This window comes from Colletotrichum abscissum, assembly GCF_030869225.1.
Source record: "Colletotrichum abscissum strain IMI 504890 chromosome Unknown Scaffold_57.1, whole genome shotgun sequence".
Classification (NCBI taxonomy): Eukaryota; Fungi; Ascomycota; class Sordariomycetes; order Glomerellales; family Glomerellaceae; genus Colletotrichum; species Colletotrichum abscissum.
In genome coordinates, this window is record NW_026850500.1 from 14,134 (window position 1) to 29,261 (window position 15,128).

Sequence of the window (15,128 nt, forward strand, 5' to 3'; positions counted from 1 at the left end):
CGACACCGGTTTGCCAACGCAAGTACTTGACAGAAAGGCGGATGCTCACTGACAAGAGTATTCATTAATGAGGTTATCGTTTGCATCTATCGAGGTGATAAGCAGGGGTGCATTTCAAGTTCTCAGAACGCACACGAATGGGTGAACATATGGGCCGGAAAGTGGATGAATTCGCAGTTCCCCAGATGCCAAATGCTGGCGCTCTCGGCTAAAGTCTTGGCCATAAAACTAGCCGCTTCTGGATTGATGCAGACCCGCCGCAAAAGCTTGGCCAAGAATCTAGCCTCTCTGAGACTAGATACGGAGCCCTTCCAGTCTTGTCACTCTGGCACAGTCCCCTTATCTTGATGTCTTTGTAACGAATTTACATCTCTACCAACGGGCAACACTCCTGAATGTCTTGCGAGACGCTTGCAGGGTGACTGCCATTCTGCTGATAGTACTGCTACATATTAATGACAATTTCCACATTGATAACGTTCTGAACTATGCCCGGAACCGGGAAGAGTCCCTGCCACCTGACACTGGAGCATGGTCGAGAGGCTGGAGGATGCGAAGTACCTTGAGGCGTTTGGCGCCTCAATGCATGGCATTCTTTCTTGCTGAATGTGAAGTCGCTCGTACTGCCTTAGTGAAATAGTCTGCTTGTCAGAATCTATTTGGATATTGTTAGCCGTCGTGGTGAGCTCTACCGTTGAATCTTCTATCCAACGGACTTTCGAAGCGGCGCTGGTGTGTAACGAGCTGCACACTTTCCTGACAAAAGAAGATTCCGAAGATCCGATTTCAACAACGATCGACTACGGTTTTGTCTCTTGAAACCGGTAACTGATCCGGATAGAGGTGGGTATAGAAGTCAGTGCCAGTCGATCCCGACGTCGGAGCCGGCTGTTGGCCCGGTGTACTAGGTAGGCTGCGAACTTGATTATTAAAATACAACTACCTAGATCTTGGGGCTAGATCTCATGCCTCCACGTGGCGAGCAAGATCGCAATGTCGGAAAGTAGCCAGAACAGCCGGTATTATTCCAGGCTCAATTTCAGCTTGCATGAGCTAGGTGACCCGTGCCTGTTTGCCTGGAGCCGAGCCTACTCTAGTGGGGCTATTGGAAAGGATGGGCCAAATACTGTTTACCAACCCCGAGACGGCCCGCGGGGATACTGCGTGTCGTGGGGTTATCGGCAATCCTAATTGGGATTAGCAGAGAGTCGAACCTCGCGGTCAATTTCCAATAACCATGTCAGAAAAAGCTCTCACCGGATGAACGACTGCTTATTAATAAATGAAAGGATTCTCAGATCTCGAGCCTTTCGTGAATCAGTTTGGTGGCTCTCGGTGGTCAAGTGAATCGGTTCAGAAACGCCCAAGAAGCCCGCCGCCACAATGTTGTTCGTCCCTGACCAATCTCTTCCCCAACTCCCAAGCATTCCCGACACAGTGCCCCTCTGCGATTTCATGTTTGATGAGCAGTATGGACGGCACCCCGTTGCGACATCTCTTGATCCCTATACTTGTGGACTGAGTGGTAGCAGTATCTCGGCCCAGGAACAGAAAGGTCGTGTTGAGGCCCTTGCGAGATCATTGGCTCAGAAATTCGGATGGAGTGTCAATCAGGGCAGTGAGTTCGACAAGGTGGTCGGCATATTTGCTCTCAACACTGTAAGTTCTATGATGATTGGAAATTCAAGATTGCTGAAGATGACGCGCGTACTGACGTTCTTCTGCAAAACAGGTGGACATAATGGGATTATCCTGGGCCGTCCATCGCTTGAATGGCATCTCTTCCCCTGCAAACGCGATGTACAATGCAGAAGAGCTCACACATCAACTCGTGACATCAAAGTGCAAAGCGCTCTTCACCGTTCAGTCTCTTCTGCCCGTCGCACTGAAAGCTGCTAAAGCTGCGGGTATTCCAGAGTGCTGCATCTACCTCTGCGACATGCCTGGCCAGCAGGAGGCGAAGTTCGAACAGTACGAAACGGTCGCTGAGCTTATTCTTCGAGGCCAAACTTTGCCACAACTTGAGCCAATCAAGTGGAATCGCGGTCAAGGACAAAGACAGACAGCATTTCTCTGCTACTCCAGTGGTACCTCTGGTCTACCGGTGAGTGATGCCTCCAAAGATCTGTCTCCTTTGTTGAACTTGCGTACTGATGCTACTTAACAGAAAGCGGTCATGATCTCACACAAAAATGTCATTGCCAACATTATCCAATTGTCACTTTTTGATCAAGCAGACCGAGACGCCATTGCTCCGGCGTATCGCGACATTGGACTTGGCCTTCTACCTCAATCCCACATCTACAGCCTGATCATTATATGTCACGCCTCAACATACAGGGGCGACTCGGTAATCGTGCTACCAAAGTTCGACTTGAACACCTACCTCCGCACAATAGAGTATTTCAAAATTAACACCCTCTATCTCGTTCCGCCGTTGGTTATCGCAATGATCAACAATCTTGAAACACTAAAGAAATACGATCTTTCCTCCGTCAAGCGGGTGTGGGTCGGGGCGGCACCGTTAGGGCTGGAGGCAACTAATGCACTGCTCTCCGCGTATCCCTCCTGGAAGATAACTCTCGGATATGGCATGACAGAAACATGCGTCGTTGTCACTTCCGGTACGCCTAGGGACATTGTCGTTGGCAGTTCCGGCCTGATTTTGCCAGGCTTTGAGATCATGCTCGTTGACCCGGACGGCAAGCGGGTGGACACATACAACGAGCCGGGCGAGGTGTGGGTGAAATCGCCAAGTGTTGTGCTCGGCTACCTGAATAACGAGTCTGCAAATCGCGACACTTTCGTTCACACGGAGAATGGTCGGTTCATCAAGACAGGAGACGTCGGAGAAATGCGGAAGGCACCCAGCGGAAAGGAGCACCTCTGGATCGTGGACCGAATCAAAGAACTCATCAAAGTCAAGGTACGAGCTTCGAACATTCAATCAGTATTTGCGGTCACTGACTAAAGCCATCTAGGGTCATCAAGTTGCTCCGGCTGAACTAGAGGCGTGCCTATTGGGCCATTCAAGCGTGGCGGATTGTGCCGTCATTTCTGTGCCGGATGATCGTGCCGGCGAAGTCCCAAAGGCTTACATTGTCAAGTCGGGGCCATGTTCCGAGAAGGATGTCCAGGAGTACGTGCAGGCCAGGAAAGCTCCCCACAAATGGATCAAGGGAGGCATCGAGTTTGTGGATGCGATTCCCAAGTCTCCTTCGGGCAAGATACTAAGACGGTTGTTGAGAGACCGCGAGAAGCAGCGGCGTGCAGCAAAGCTATGAGTGAACCAAAGGGTCAGGTTTGTTTGGGAGACATCTTGCTGAGGGTTTCAGATTAGATGACAAGTTTCGTTAGTGTCGGAACCGTGATGAATAGAGTACCTTCGAGACATCAGGAACGTGTGAACTTCTCATCCTCATTTCAATTTCTCTCGTTTTCACTCACTAGCTTGCTGCTTAGGCACTTGGTGACCAAAGGTAGTCTGTCGGCAAACTTCGGGTATGCCTATATGAGTAAGCCGGTCACAGCGTTGGTGGTCTGGGTGGAGAGGAACCCAGATGAACCCTGCCAGAGTGCAAACATGTCATACTCAAATACTTAATTCGACATCATCGTTGCAGAACAATCTCAAGTATCGAATCACAGCATTAGCTTTCGATATTCACTGCAAGCAAGCCCATAGCCATGCAGATCCCCGCGACTATGTTTGCTTGGAGAAAGCACAAGGGCAATCCAAATCCTGTGCGTGTACTGGAAACACTGGATCTAGACCTCAGAGCTAATGATTTGAATGTGCAAAATTAGGTTTGGGAAGAGGTACCCGTACCCATGCCCTCGCCGACGGGCGTATTGTGCAAGATGCTCGCCTCCGGGGGTAAGCTCATAACAATTGGATAGCTGTTGATCATGGTGACTCACTCCATAACAACCATAGTCTGTCGTAGTGACCACTCGCTTCTCACCATCGAAAAGCAGCCCGGCTGGTTTCAGGATAAATTCATTCTTGTACGACGGTCCAAGTCACTTGTCGTCTAATTCTACGTCTTTCTAATCTCATACCAGGGCCACGAGGGGTGCGGTCAAATCATCAAGCTTGGAGATCAGGTTCTTGACTCAGAATTCAAAGTGGTAAGCATCAATGAAGGATTTTCACAATCATTGCATCCCAATACTTAATATGGACAGGGCGACATTGTGGCTTTGAACGCTGTTCCAGGATGTGGCGCTTCCCACTGCGATGAATGTTCGCGGGACTTAGCTCAGATATGCGAAGTTGGCCATCATTCCGGCATCGGTCAGGATGGATTCTATGCTCCTTACGCGGCTATCGATGTCCGTGGACTTGCACATGTTCCTCAAGGAGTCTCACCCGCTGAGGCTGCGGTGGCCACTGACGCCGTTACTACCGCTTACCACGCTGTTCATCGAAGAGGCGAAGTCAAAGCAGATGAGACCGTTTTTCTATTCGGCCTGGGAGGCCTGGGATTCAATGCTCTTCAAATTGTCCTGAACATTGGGGCAAGAGTCATTGTCTCTGATATCAGAGAAAGTCTGCTCGAAGAGGCTGCCGCCATTGGGGTCCCTCGGGCAGACTTGGTTCCGCCAGGGAAGAAGGTTCAAGAATTTGTCATTGAACAAGGATTGACCGGTAAAATCGACACCGTCCTCGATTTTGTCGGCACTCATCAGACCTTTGAGGATGCTCAGCAGATAGGTAAGAAAAACCACATCTTGACGATTCACCTAACTCGGGAAATCTGTCTCACACGAAGCTTTAGTTCGTCGAGGTGGAAAGCTGCTATGCATTGGTAGTCTCGACACCGAAAACACCATACATATGAAGATTGGAACCAGGAAGCGACTCAGCTACATCTTCTCTTATGGAGGTCAGGTAAAGGACCTGAGGGAAGTTTTGCAACTCATTGCCAAAGGCAACATTAGGCCCAGAGTTGAGACGGCGAAATTGAGTGACTTTCCCGATGTGTTGGAACGCTTGGAAAGAGGGGAAATCAAAGCCAGAGTTGCTTTGATGCACGGATGATCCACCATACGAATTGCATCTTTCAACTCTTGAAGTTGAGTCAAACATTGATACCTTATGCTTTCCCCAAGGCTTCAGTAATTCCATTTGACTTTTGAAGTTCATTCAAGTATTGAGAAGTACACATTTACTAGCCGTTCACACTAGCAGCCTTGGTCATCCCAATTCCAACAGCTGCAGTAGTGCCGGCGTCGACTGGTAGAATCACACCAGTCATCCATCTTGCATGATTACTGGCCAGAAAGACAACCGCACAAGCAGCATCCCAGCCGTTCCCTTCCGTTCCTAGCAGGCTCCTTCCCTTCCTTGCAGCTCTGGCTTCCTCACTCATTCCACCAGCGTACATCATGGGTGTATACAGCATCTGTACACCCAATAGAACACGCCACGTCGTTAGCTTTGTCATGTTCTTGGGTGAGAGTATAAGGTATGAAGATGAAGACTCACCCCGGGGCATACGCAGTTCACGCGAATTCCATCTTTCGCATGGTGTGCCGCCATTGCTCGCGTCATGTTGACAATTGCGCCTTTGCTCGTCGGATATAAAAGGTGCGGGGTGCCTCCCTTCAGGCCAGCGACGCTGCCCATGTTGACAATTGCACCTTTGCTTTCTCCGTCATTTTTGAGCATAGCTGGGATGGCATACTTCGCCATGAGAACCATGCTGGAAACGTTGACATCGAGACCCGTTGCCCATTGTTCCATGTCCACCTCGACTGCGGTACCTGCGGCTCCAGCAATTCCAACGTTGTTGACTAGAATATCAACCCGACCAAATTTCTCCAATGCCGTTTGAACGATGTTTTCGCAATCTGTGGAAGAAGTCACATCTCCTTGAACAGCCAGAGCTTCGCCTCTCCCAGGTTTCGCAGCTACCAAGTCGCAGGTTTTGCGCGCCCATGACAGGTCTCTATCGACGCAAACAACATGACAGCCGTCATCGGCCAAGAGAATAGAAATGGCACGCCCGTTTCCAATGCCATCTCCTGCACACCCAGCTCCAGTGACAATGGCCACCTTGCCTTTGAGGGATCGGGATGGTGGTTCGCTAGGAATTTCTGACATGGCTGTGGTGTATGATGCGTTGTTCGGCAAAGAATTGAGTGACTGTTGGATATAACAAACTATCGCGTGACTCACGATTATACTACATCTACCCAACATCTCATATAAAATAGCTTAACAAGAGTTTGACCTCTAAGTTCCCGTGTAGTATTACGCGACAGTAGCTGGACCGGCAACGCGGATAACTCGTTTGGGGAAACCCGGGCAGCATGATTTCGGCGGGGTTGCACTAGAACAACAAGGACCCATGTAATGACTGCATTAGAGGGTGGGCATGTTGCCGAAAGGTTCACTCAGCTTGACAATGCCCCGTGGGTTGTGGTACTTAGCGGCTACCAGGCGAATGAGCACCAAGCATGGCGCAAATTCCAGAACGGCACGCCCTGCCCGGTAATTAGGTATTGTTCGCTGAGCCGCTGGCAGGAGACCCAGTGCATTGCCGGTTTTACCCAAAGCCGAATCTCAGCATGACGGGACCCTAATCAGCAAACATGAGGCGCATGGTTGGTCTTATTTCCCCGCAGAACCTCGGCACGCTGTCCTTGTTATGAGGCTAAATTAGTCTTGAGGCTCATTGCCCCTCCTCATCATTACTAATTGCGTTGGCTTTACCGAACCTCGGCCTATGCTCTGCTTTTGAGAACCTAGTCGCTCGCGATCAGACATAGAGAACTTGGAGGGAACATCTCAATTAGCCATTTTCGATTCAAACAACATCGGGTACCTCTTTTGAAGCCTCTCACGGACAGACGCAAGAAAGTATGTGTGACTTTTCGAGATACGGCGGCCCCAGCGAAGAGTGGCTAGCGGTGGAAGCTGGTCTTCCTCCTCCCCAAACCGACCTCTCTCCGTCGGAACGCAAGAATGTCATGAATAAAGTCCGCGATGAGTTGGCAGTGGAAGCCATGAAGCCTATGGCAGACAAAGTCCAAGTACGCGACTGGACAATCCCTACACGTGATGGGGCAACACTCGAAGCCCGAACCTATCGACCCAAGGCGGCGGGTGATGGGCCTCTGCCAGTCTACCTCTATTTCCATGGAGGCGGATTTCTTTTCGGTACCTTGACCTCCGAAGATGCAACTTGTTCTCGCATTGCCATTAGCACAAATGCGCTTGTTGTTAACGTAAACTATCGCCATACGCCTGAATACGTCTACCCAACAGCATGGAATGATGCGGAAGATGCCTTCATCTGGTTGCATGCCAATATCAAGGAGCTCGATGGCGACGCGGCCAAAATTGTCGTTGGAGGTATATCGGCTGGTGGACAGTTGACAGCTTCACTCACACTCGCTCAGCACCTTGGAAAGCTCCCCTCGGGGTTGCCCTCTATCGCAGGCCAGGTTCTGATGATCCCTTGTCTGGCGCATGTTGATTGTTACGATGGCTTGTTGAAGAAGATGAAAAATCCGTCGGTCTCATCGTACCCCGAGAACGAAAGCGCCCCAATCTTGCCGCGACCCATGATCGACCTTTTCGTTGGCCTTCTCAAGGTTGAGAACCCAGACCCCAACGACCTGAGACTTAACCCTGGTAACGCAACACCAGACCAGGTGAAAGGACTACCCCCGACGACATTTGGAATTTGCGGCTTGGATGCATTGAGAGATGAGGGTTTGCTATACGCCAAGATGCTTGCAGAGGCTGGGTGAGTGGCTCTTACGCTTGGGACCCCGGACAAGTGATCGCTGAAATATAGCACAGTGTTCCCACGGATATTCATGTCTACAAGGGCGTTCCTCACGGATTTAGGCGGTTTGGAGACAAGTTATCAGCGTCGAAACACTGGGACGAGACTACGGACAGTGGGATTACTTGGGCATTGACTAACCCAACGGCCACGGGAGAGTTCAAGATTCATGAACATTAGAAAGGCACCGTTGCTTGAAATAATCTGAAGGACTAGCACTGTTTAAGCTCAAGGCGCGGGGAACTTCAATACATCTAGACGTGAAACAGTTAACGGAAAGCGTATTACCTGTCAGCTCATGTACATCTTCTGTTGCGATCTTAGAGATTCCACTTTCAACATCTAGAGGTCCTCACTCAGAGGGCTTGATGATTTGATCAAGGATAAGACACCAGCCTCAGGTTACATAGCACAGCCTTATTGTACAAACGCGTTGGTACTTGTAAAATGATCTCATGTGTTTGATGTATCCTCAAGTAAATGCCACCTCAGCCAACATTCTCTTACAATCAGATCATCCAAGCACAAAATCAGAATAATTCCTGGCCTTCACCTCGTCGCACCGCTTTCTATAGCCAGGTGCAGGCCCATTATACCGTGTCATAGACCTCTTCTGCTTATGAGCGAGGTTCTTGTTGACACCTGTCATCCAAGAGTCCACCTCGTTAGCCAGAAGACCTTCTCCGCATTTCCATACATGATCCGTCCACATGCGGACACCTTCATCTGTAGCCTCAACAGATGTGATGTTATTGTCTCGAGCATACCGGATGAAGTCTGCAACCCACTCTACGGCATACTCGATGCTGCGGGGGATGTTGCCAAACATCTGGTGAGGTCCCATAACCATGAACATGTTAGGGAATCCCTTGACAGTTAAGCCAAGGAAAGTTTGGATGCCCTCGCTCCAAACATCTGTGAGTTGTTTGCCCCCGATACCTTGGAAGTCTACAGCCCGGAACGATCCAGTGATGGCGTCGAACCCTGTTGCGTAGATGATGACATCAAATTCAAAGTCTTCCTCGCTCGTCTTGATTCCCTTTTCCGTGATGTGATCGATAGGGGTCTCTGTGATATCAACCAAGCGGACATTCGGTCTGTTGAATGCCTCATAGTAGCCACTTTCAAGCGGGACTCGACGAGTGCCGAAACCGTGATTCTTCGGAATAAGTTTCTCTGCAACTTTGGGGTCGTTGACGCGTTGGCGAATTTTGTTTGCGTGGAAATCACTGTACAGTTTGTTCGCTTCGCGGTTGGTATAAATGTCGCCTGAGATGCCAAGCACCTTTGCAAACCCAGGCTGTGCATAAAGTTCCTCCCAATGGTCCAGGCGCTCTTTTTCTTCCATGTCAAAGACACTTCTTGTGTCACCGACATGTATGAAACACGAGTAAGAGTCCAAGCACTGACGGAAGATCTCAGGATACCGCCTCCGAATATCGGCCATCTCCTTTGGACTAATCTTTGTATTCCGCAGTGGTGCAGTCCAATTGGGCGTCCTCTGGAATACAGTCAAAGAGCCAACTGTCTTGACAATTTCCTGGATCGTCTGGATGGCAGTTGCGCCTGTGCCGATGATGGCCACGCGCTTGCCGTCAAGACTGGCGCCGTCTCCAGGCCAGCGGGCCGTGTGCCATGCTTCTCCCTTGTAGTCGTGAACTCCGGGAATATTTGGCAGAGTGGGTTCGTTGAGAATACCCATCGCTGTCACCAGGTAACGGCATGTGTAAGTGGCACCGTTTCCATCGGTCAAAAGCCAAGACCTTGTGTCTTCCTGGAAGCGAGCTGACCGGATACGCGTGTTGAATTGCATGTCCTTTTTCAGGTCGAACTTCTTGGTGAGGTACTGGATGTAGCGTAGAGTCTCCGTCTGAGGCGAGAAATGCTCAGTCCAATCCCACTCGTCCAACACTTCTTGAGAGAAGGAAAATATGTAGGAATAGCTCTCAGAATCAAATCGAGCTCCAGGATATCGGTTCCTATAGTTAAGTTAGCTCAATTTTCACATATCGTTACTGCAAAGTGGCCATACCAGAACCAAGTGCCTCCTTCAGCAGAACCGGCTTCAAGGACTTTTACTCTCAACCCCAGTTCCCGCACTCGATAAAGTGAAAAGATTCCGCTGAGGCCGCCACCAACTATCAAGACATCGTAATCGAGGTCTTGATTAGCAGATTGGAAGCTTGATGGCGATGTGCCATTGGGCTTCGATTCGGACCCCTGTGCCATGGTTGGTGTAATGCTTTGTGCGAAGTCCTGGCTTGACTTGAACTCTGACGCGCGTCTGTGTTCACGACAGTTCCGAATCTGGGCTTGAAGTACTATCGATATAAAAGTATGACTCGATGCTCTGTGGTCTTTTGTGGATTAGGGTGTTTGCACAATTATAATGAACAGTGAGCAACGCAGTTGGTCTAGAGAGATCTGAGGCTTGGAATTGGGTGGAGACGGAAGAGGGGATTCGCGGGGATGCCGGCGGTAGAATGTCACCCAACCTTACCGCGGAAGACAAACAAACTTCGGCTCGGCGCGCTCGGTGGGTTCGGCTACCCCAATCAGGAAAGTGCCGAAATGCTCCAGTTGTAATACCGCAATGCAGCCCTCAGGTGAATTGCCAACCATAGTTAAAGGGGCTAGCAGGCGACTCGGAATATTCAGACCATGTAAATACTGCCTACCCCGTTCTTCAGCCGCTACGGTACTGATTACGGCACAAAATGAAGTTGCCGAAGAGGTTTCTCTGCAGCGAGCTGTCGTCAAGTGACTAAACTTTCGGTGTCTACTGAGTACTTAGTGTTCAATGACACAAATGGGATGTGAGGATTCACATGACTTCGGGACACCAAGTCGCGGATTAATAGAGTGCTGGAGCCAAGCGAAAGTTAAATAAACGTTGACTCTGCAGGTGCCTTAGTAAGTTTTCAGGACACTCTGGTGGGTAACTGCAGGACGATGCGTATTCTATAAATTAGGCCCGATAACTACAGCAGCCCCTTCGAGTCCCAGTACGACTCTAGGTCGCGAAAGAAAGACCATTTGACTTTCTCCCCCCAGCCGTTTGATTTCCAGTCGTTAAGGTCACTTGGAAAATGAGGCACACCGTCTCTGACTGTCGAGTCATGTGCTATAATGACAAAGATGTTCTCGTCACAATCCAATTCTTGGAGACATCCCACTGTCCTTCCCACCATAGGAAGGTCCAAACCAAACGTTGCATCGAAGAGCGTATCTGTGGAGGCTCTGCCCCGAGACTGCTGGAGCTCGTCCCAAGCGCTGCCAGGACAAAGTGCGGTGTCTTCGTGTGGCCGGCAAGGATGTGGAGAGATTGACGCGGGAACGGGCAGATGCTTCGAAGGTCGAAATATTCCTGCGTAGTGACAGACATCACCTCCAAGAAGAATGAATGTGTCCGGACTTTGTGTTGTCCGGGCTAGTCCGCAAAGATGGCCCACGGCATGGCCTGGGCTGTCTAACAGGTAGAACGAGCCGTCTCCAAAGTAGTCGAATGCCGGAAACCGCCCGATGCGAATGGTCTGAGGCCCTTCTTCGAATGAGATTTCTCTCAAGTTCCGGCCACTTGAATGCGTAAGTTTCGATTTGTTACAAGTTCTGATTGATCGTATCTAGGGGTGCTTCAACAACTTACGCATAGTCCTTCTCGAGTATAGGAGATTCGGGATTTGCAGGTGCGCCCGGAAGCATCGCCGCCTTGAACCCTGGCCCAACAATCAAGTCGGTTGTTTTCGGGAATGTGGATGGGTCGCCAATATGATCCCAATGCCAGTGGCTACACAGTAGGTTAGAGAACTGTAGTAAACCTCATGTAAAGAATGTTTTGAAGGAGAAACAAGACTTTTTCTCTACGTACCTCCAGATTACTGCTTCGACATCCTCCGTAGCAACACCACTTTCTTCCAAAATGTCCGCCACATTTTTCTTCACCTGTATGTCGTAATTTGTTGTTGGCAAGTAACTGGTTATCGAGGGCGCATAGTTGTTGTAATCTTTCTTGATCCCTAGATCCCACACAAGCTTCCGACCTGAAGGATGCTCCAGAAGGAAGCAGAGAGAAGGAGACGTCTTGAAAGTTTCCAGACCCGGAACATCTGGAGCCATGAAACGCTTGAGGATAGCCGGCCCAAAGTTGACAGGGTTGATCATCTTGACAACCACCGTCTCCCTCCCTCCTGGCAACGTAACAACAGGAGCTTTCAGTGACATATTGACGCTTCGCTTGTGGAGTTACGGGTTTGGAATGTGAGGTGCTGTTAGAATACTAGTCAATGGCAAGCTAACTTTGCCTGACTTCAAGCAGGTCTCAAGTACCTATGCAATTGTTTGCTCGGGTCGTTTGCTTCGGTCATGAGAAAGAAAGCCGTCAACAAGGGGCTTGATAGGAACCACAGAAAGATCTGCCGGCCCCTCAGTAGCGCCGAGCTATGGCCTTGCGGGGGAGAATTTCCAACTTGTTTACGGGCGCTCTCGGCGGTCGGTTACCCCTAAGCGGTGTAGTTGTTCCCCAACATCGCAAGGTTTCTTGTGGCCGGTAACCCGTATTGAATTACCGAGATGCCGTGTCAGTGAGACAGCCACCCAACCCACTGAGTGCCACGCTGTGATCCAGAACCCCGGGATTAGGGGCCACGTTCTCGATGCAGGCCGACTGATCCAGCGCCCTCCCCCAGTCAACTACTCCTGCCTGCATTGCAGTCTGTCCATGGAGAAGTCTCGTTAGCTCGCGGTTCCCCGGATTACAGGTCGCGCTAAGGCAGACCTGCTTCTTTTATAACATTGCCTTGATTTCCCTCGTACGATGTTGCCATCTGTTCGGGATCCTACAAGTTGACATCCGATTTCAAGTTTCAGCAAACATGTCTGATCCCGCCAAGTCTGCAGAGAGTGTTCAGCAAGTGGAGCGCCCTGAAGGTGTTGCAGAGATGAAGACGAGCGCCGCTGTTGACACAGTCCACAATGACGAGGCACTCAAGGTGCTCGAAGGCTACACCGGCGACTATGAATGGACAGAGAAAGAAGAGAAGAAACTCAGAAGAAAGATAGACTGGAGATTGATGCCAGTGCTATGCATGACATACGGTCTCCAGTATTATGACAAGGCCATGCTTTCGCAGGCGGTAAGTAAAGACTCCGTTCTATCCAGTCAGGTCCTTGACCTTGTGTCCCATCGTGCCGCTAATTTGCTGTTACACAGGCTCTCTTCGGATTGCGAACCGACTTGGACCTGACGGTCGGTGATCGATATTCGATGTCGGCCGCCATTTTTTACCTTGGTTTCATTGTCGGTGCCTATCCGACTATGATTTTGGCCCAACGATTTCCAATCGAGCGAGTCGCCTCGGTTATTGTCACTCTTTGGGGTCTCACCTTGATCCTTACCACTGTATGCAGAAACTATCGCGACCTTTACGCTCAGCGGTTCTGTCTTGGACTACTGGAGAGCGGCATCAGCCCAATGTTTATGCTCATTGTCGGAAGTTGGTACAAGAAGAACGAGCAAGCCATGCGAATGGGGTACGTCAGTCACCTACGACATATAGGCCTGAGAGGTTCGAGGAGAGTTTGAGAGTATACTAACATTCATACACAGTATTTGGTACAGCTGCACGGGCTATGTTTCGATCTTCTCTCCCCTAATCAACTTCGGTTTCGGCAAGCTCAATGGCGGAGTCTCTTCGTGGAGATACATGTTCTACTTTGCCGGGTCGCTGACAATTGTCTGGGGTCTGCTCCTGTACTTTGTCCTCCCTCCCGACCCCATTCGCGCAAAGGGCTTCAACGATAGAGAAAGGTACATCTTGGTAGCCCGGTTGCGAAGCAATAACTCGGGCGTGCGCAACACTCACTACAAGATGGAGCAGGTCGGCGAGCTCGGTCTTGACATCAAGTTTTGGCTGGTTTTCGCCATCGCATTCCTCTGCATGATTGCAAATGGACCCATCTCGACATTTGTTCCCATCATCATCAACGGCTTTGGATTCAGCACTCTCAATTCCCTCTTACTTACTATGCCGGCGGGTGCGTATGGAGGCACTGTACAACTCCTCATGCCATACCTGGCATACAAGTTCAAGAACTGCCGCACTTGGATTGTGTTTGGTGCTCAGATGGGAACCACTCTCGCTGCCCTCTTATTGTGGCTATTGCCGCGGTCAGCCAAAGGTGCTCTTCTCTTTGCTGCCTACATTTTGCCGTCCGTTGGAGGAGGATATGCCGTTCTCATGGGCCTGCAGATCGCCAACACTTCGGGTTACACCAAACGATCGATTGCTTCGTCCGGCCTTTATATTGGTTACTGCCTTGGTATGTCAAATCTGTCTTCGGCTAGACTACAACTTCACGATGGCTAATTCCACGAGCAGGTAACTTTGTCGGACCCTTGGTGTTTCGGAAGGAAGATGCGCCTAATTATGCTCCTGGCTTTATCGTTGTTGTGATTACATCTTTGGCTGCAGGAGTTCTCGGCCTTGTCTATCGATTTGTCTGCATTTGGTACAACAATAAGCGTGACAAGGCTGGCATCATGGAGGGCTTTGACCACGCCTACGAGGACGATCTCACCGACATGAAGGTACGTTTACTTCCTGGCTCTCGAACGGGTTCAAGTATGCTGATCAAGTGGCAGAACCCCCAGTTCAGATATATCCTCTAGGTGGATATCGCGTCGGTTCTCCTTTTTATCACGGAGATTTTAACTATTGCTTTCTGCTGCCTGTGTTGTTTTGATGTGATGCTCTTTGTAATGGAGGAACGGAACGTGGTCAATCCATAATGGTTTAGTTACACCAGAATATTACCGAATTCCCTGAATACATCATCCGCTCTTTGAAGAGTTCTGCAAATTCACATTCGGCCATGTAAAATGCCATTTACAGAGGTAGATCTTGTGAAAATCGTGATTTCGAAAACCTGGTCACTACAGTCGTGAACAATGACTGGAGACACTCGTGACTCTCGTGTAGCCTATTAGCGTTCGATCTCAGCATTGGAGACGAGTTGAACAGCAACAGTACTTGAACAAGAGACACGCTTCAAGTCAAAGTCTGCTTCCGAAGTGTCCGGTTCGTACGACTCACGTGGCAGTTTAAGTGAGATGCTAGGAATCGGTGGTTCTGTCCGATTATCTCTGCTGGAACCACAGCCACCAGCCACCCAAACTGAACCCCACGACGTGGGAACGCCATCCTCGATGTGGGAAGCCACGTACGAATCACATTTTGTTCTCAGGCTCCATCTACCCAATGGTTCGAAGCCCCATCGACCTAGTAAACCCCCTAAGATATTAGCCTGGGGTCCCCCAAGTGTCCCTCC

The 15,128-nt window shown here is 50.0% G+C and overlaps 7 protein-coding genes across 7 annotated transcripts; 4 read left to right on the forward strand and 3 right to left on the reverse strand.

Annotated features, from left to right (window-relative positions):
• Positions 1–1,383: 1,383 nt before the first annotated feature.
• Positions 1,384–3,284, forward strand: CABS01_14695 (AMP-binding enzyme; the record flags this gene model as incomplete). The annotated part of the gene is made up of 4 exons (XM_060548033.1): positions 1,384–1,659; positions 1,733–2,104; positions 2,168–2,926; positions 2,982–3,284. 4 exons carry the CDS (start codon positions 1,384–1,386, stop codon positions 3,282–3,284), a joined length of 1,710 nt encoding a protein of 569 aa, XP_060392972.1.
• A 403-nt stretch (positions 3,285–3,687) lies between these two features.
• Positions 3,688–5,044, forward strand: CABS01_14696 (uncharacterized protein; the record flags this gene model as incomplete). Its single annotated transcript, XM_060548034.1, has 6 exons — positions 3,688–3,744; positions 3,808–3,877; positions 3,938–4,008; positions 4,066–4,131; positions 4,189–4,717; positions 4,782–5,044. 6 exons carry the CDS (start codon positions 3,688–3,690, stop codon positions 5,042–5,044), a joined length of 1,056 nt encoding a protein of 351 aa, XP_060392973.1.
• A 130-nt stretch (positions 5,045–5,174) lies between these two features.
• On the reverse strand, positions 5,175–6,109 carry CABS01_14697 (2-(S)-hydroxypropyl-CoM dehydrogenase; the record flags this gene model as incomplete). Its single annotated transcript, XM_060548035.1, has 2 exons — positions 5,175–5,408; positions 5,492–6,109. 2 exons carry the CDS (start codon positions 6,107–6,109, stop codon positions 5,175–5,177), a joined length of 852 nt encoding a protein of 283 aa, XP_060392974.1.
• A 252-nt stretch (positions 6,110–6,361) lies between these two features.
• CABS01_14698 (uncharacterized protein) lies at positions 6,362–7,982 on the forward strand (the record flags this gene model as incomplete). Its single annotated transcript, XM_060548036.1, has 3 exons — positions 6,362–6,507; positions 6,888–7,760; positions 7,817–7,982. The coding sequence occupies 3 exons, from the start codon at positions 6,362–6,364 to the stop codon at positions 7,980–7,982; spliced, it is 1,185 nt and encodes a 394-aa protein (XP_060392975.1).
• A 334-nt stretch (positions 7,983–8,316) lies between these two features.
• On the reverse strand, positions 8,317–10,031 carry CABS01_14699 (phenylacetone monooxygenase; the record flags this gene model as incomplete). The annotated part of the gene is made up of 2 exons (XM_060548037.1): positions 8,317–9,781; positions 9,835–10,031. 2 exons carry the CDS (start codon positions 10,029–10,031, stop codon positions 8,317–8,319), a joined length of 1,662 nt encoding a protein of 553 aa, XP_060392976.1.
• A 752-nt stretch (positions 10,032–10,783) lies between these two features.
• On the reverse strand, positions 10,784–12,023 carry CABS01_14700 (metallo-beta-lactamase superfamily protein; the record flags this gene model as incomplete). The annotated part of the gene is made up of 3 exons (XM_060548038.1): positions 10,784–11,378; positions 11,449–11,589; positions 11,671–12,023. 3 exons carry the CDS (start codon positions 12,021–12,023, stop codon positions 10,784–10,786), a joined length of 1,089 nt encoding a protein of 362 aa, XP_060392977.1.
• A 650-nt stretch (positions 12,024–12,673) lies between these two features.
• Positions 12,674–14,469, forward strand: CABS01_14701 (allantoate permease; the record flags this gene model as incomplete). Its single annotated transcript, XM_060548039.1, has 5 exons — positions 12,674–12,934; positions 13,012–13,331; positions 13,408–14,120; positions 14,180–14,388; positions 14,443–14,469. The coding sequence occupies 5 exons, from the start codon at positions 12,674–12,676 to the stop codon at positions 14,467–14,469; spliced, it is 1,530 nt and encodes a 509-aa protein (XP_060392978.1).
• Positions 14,470–15,128: the final 659 nt, after the last annotated feature.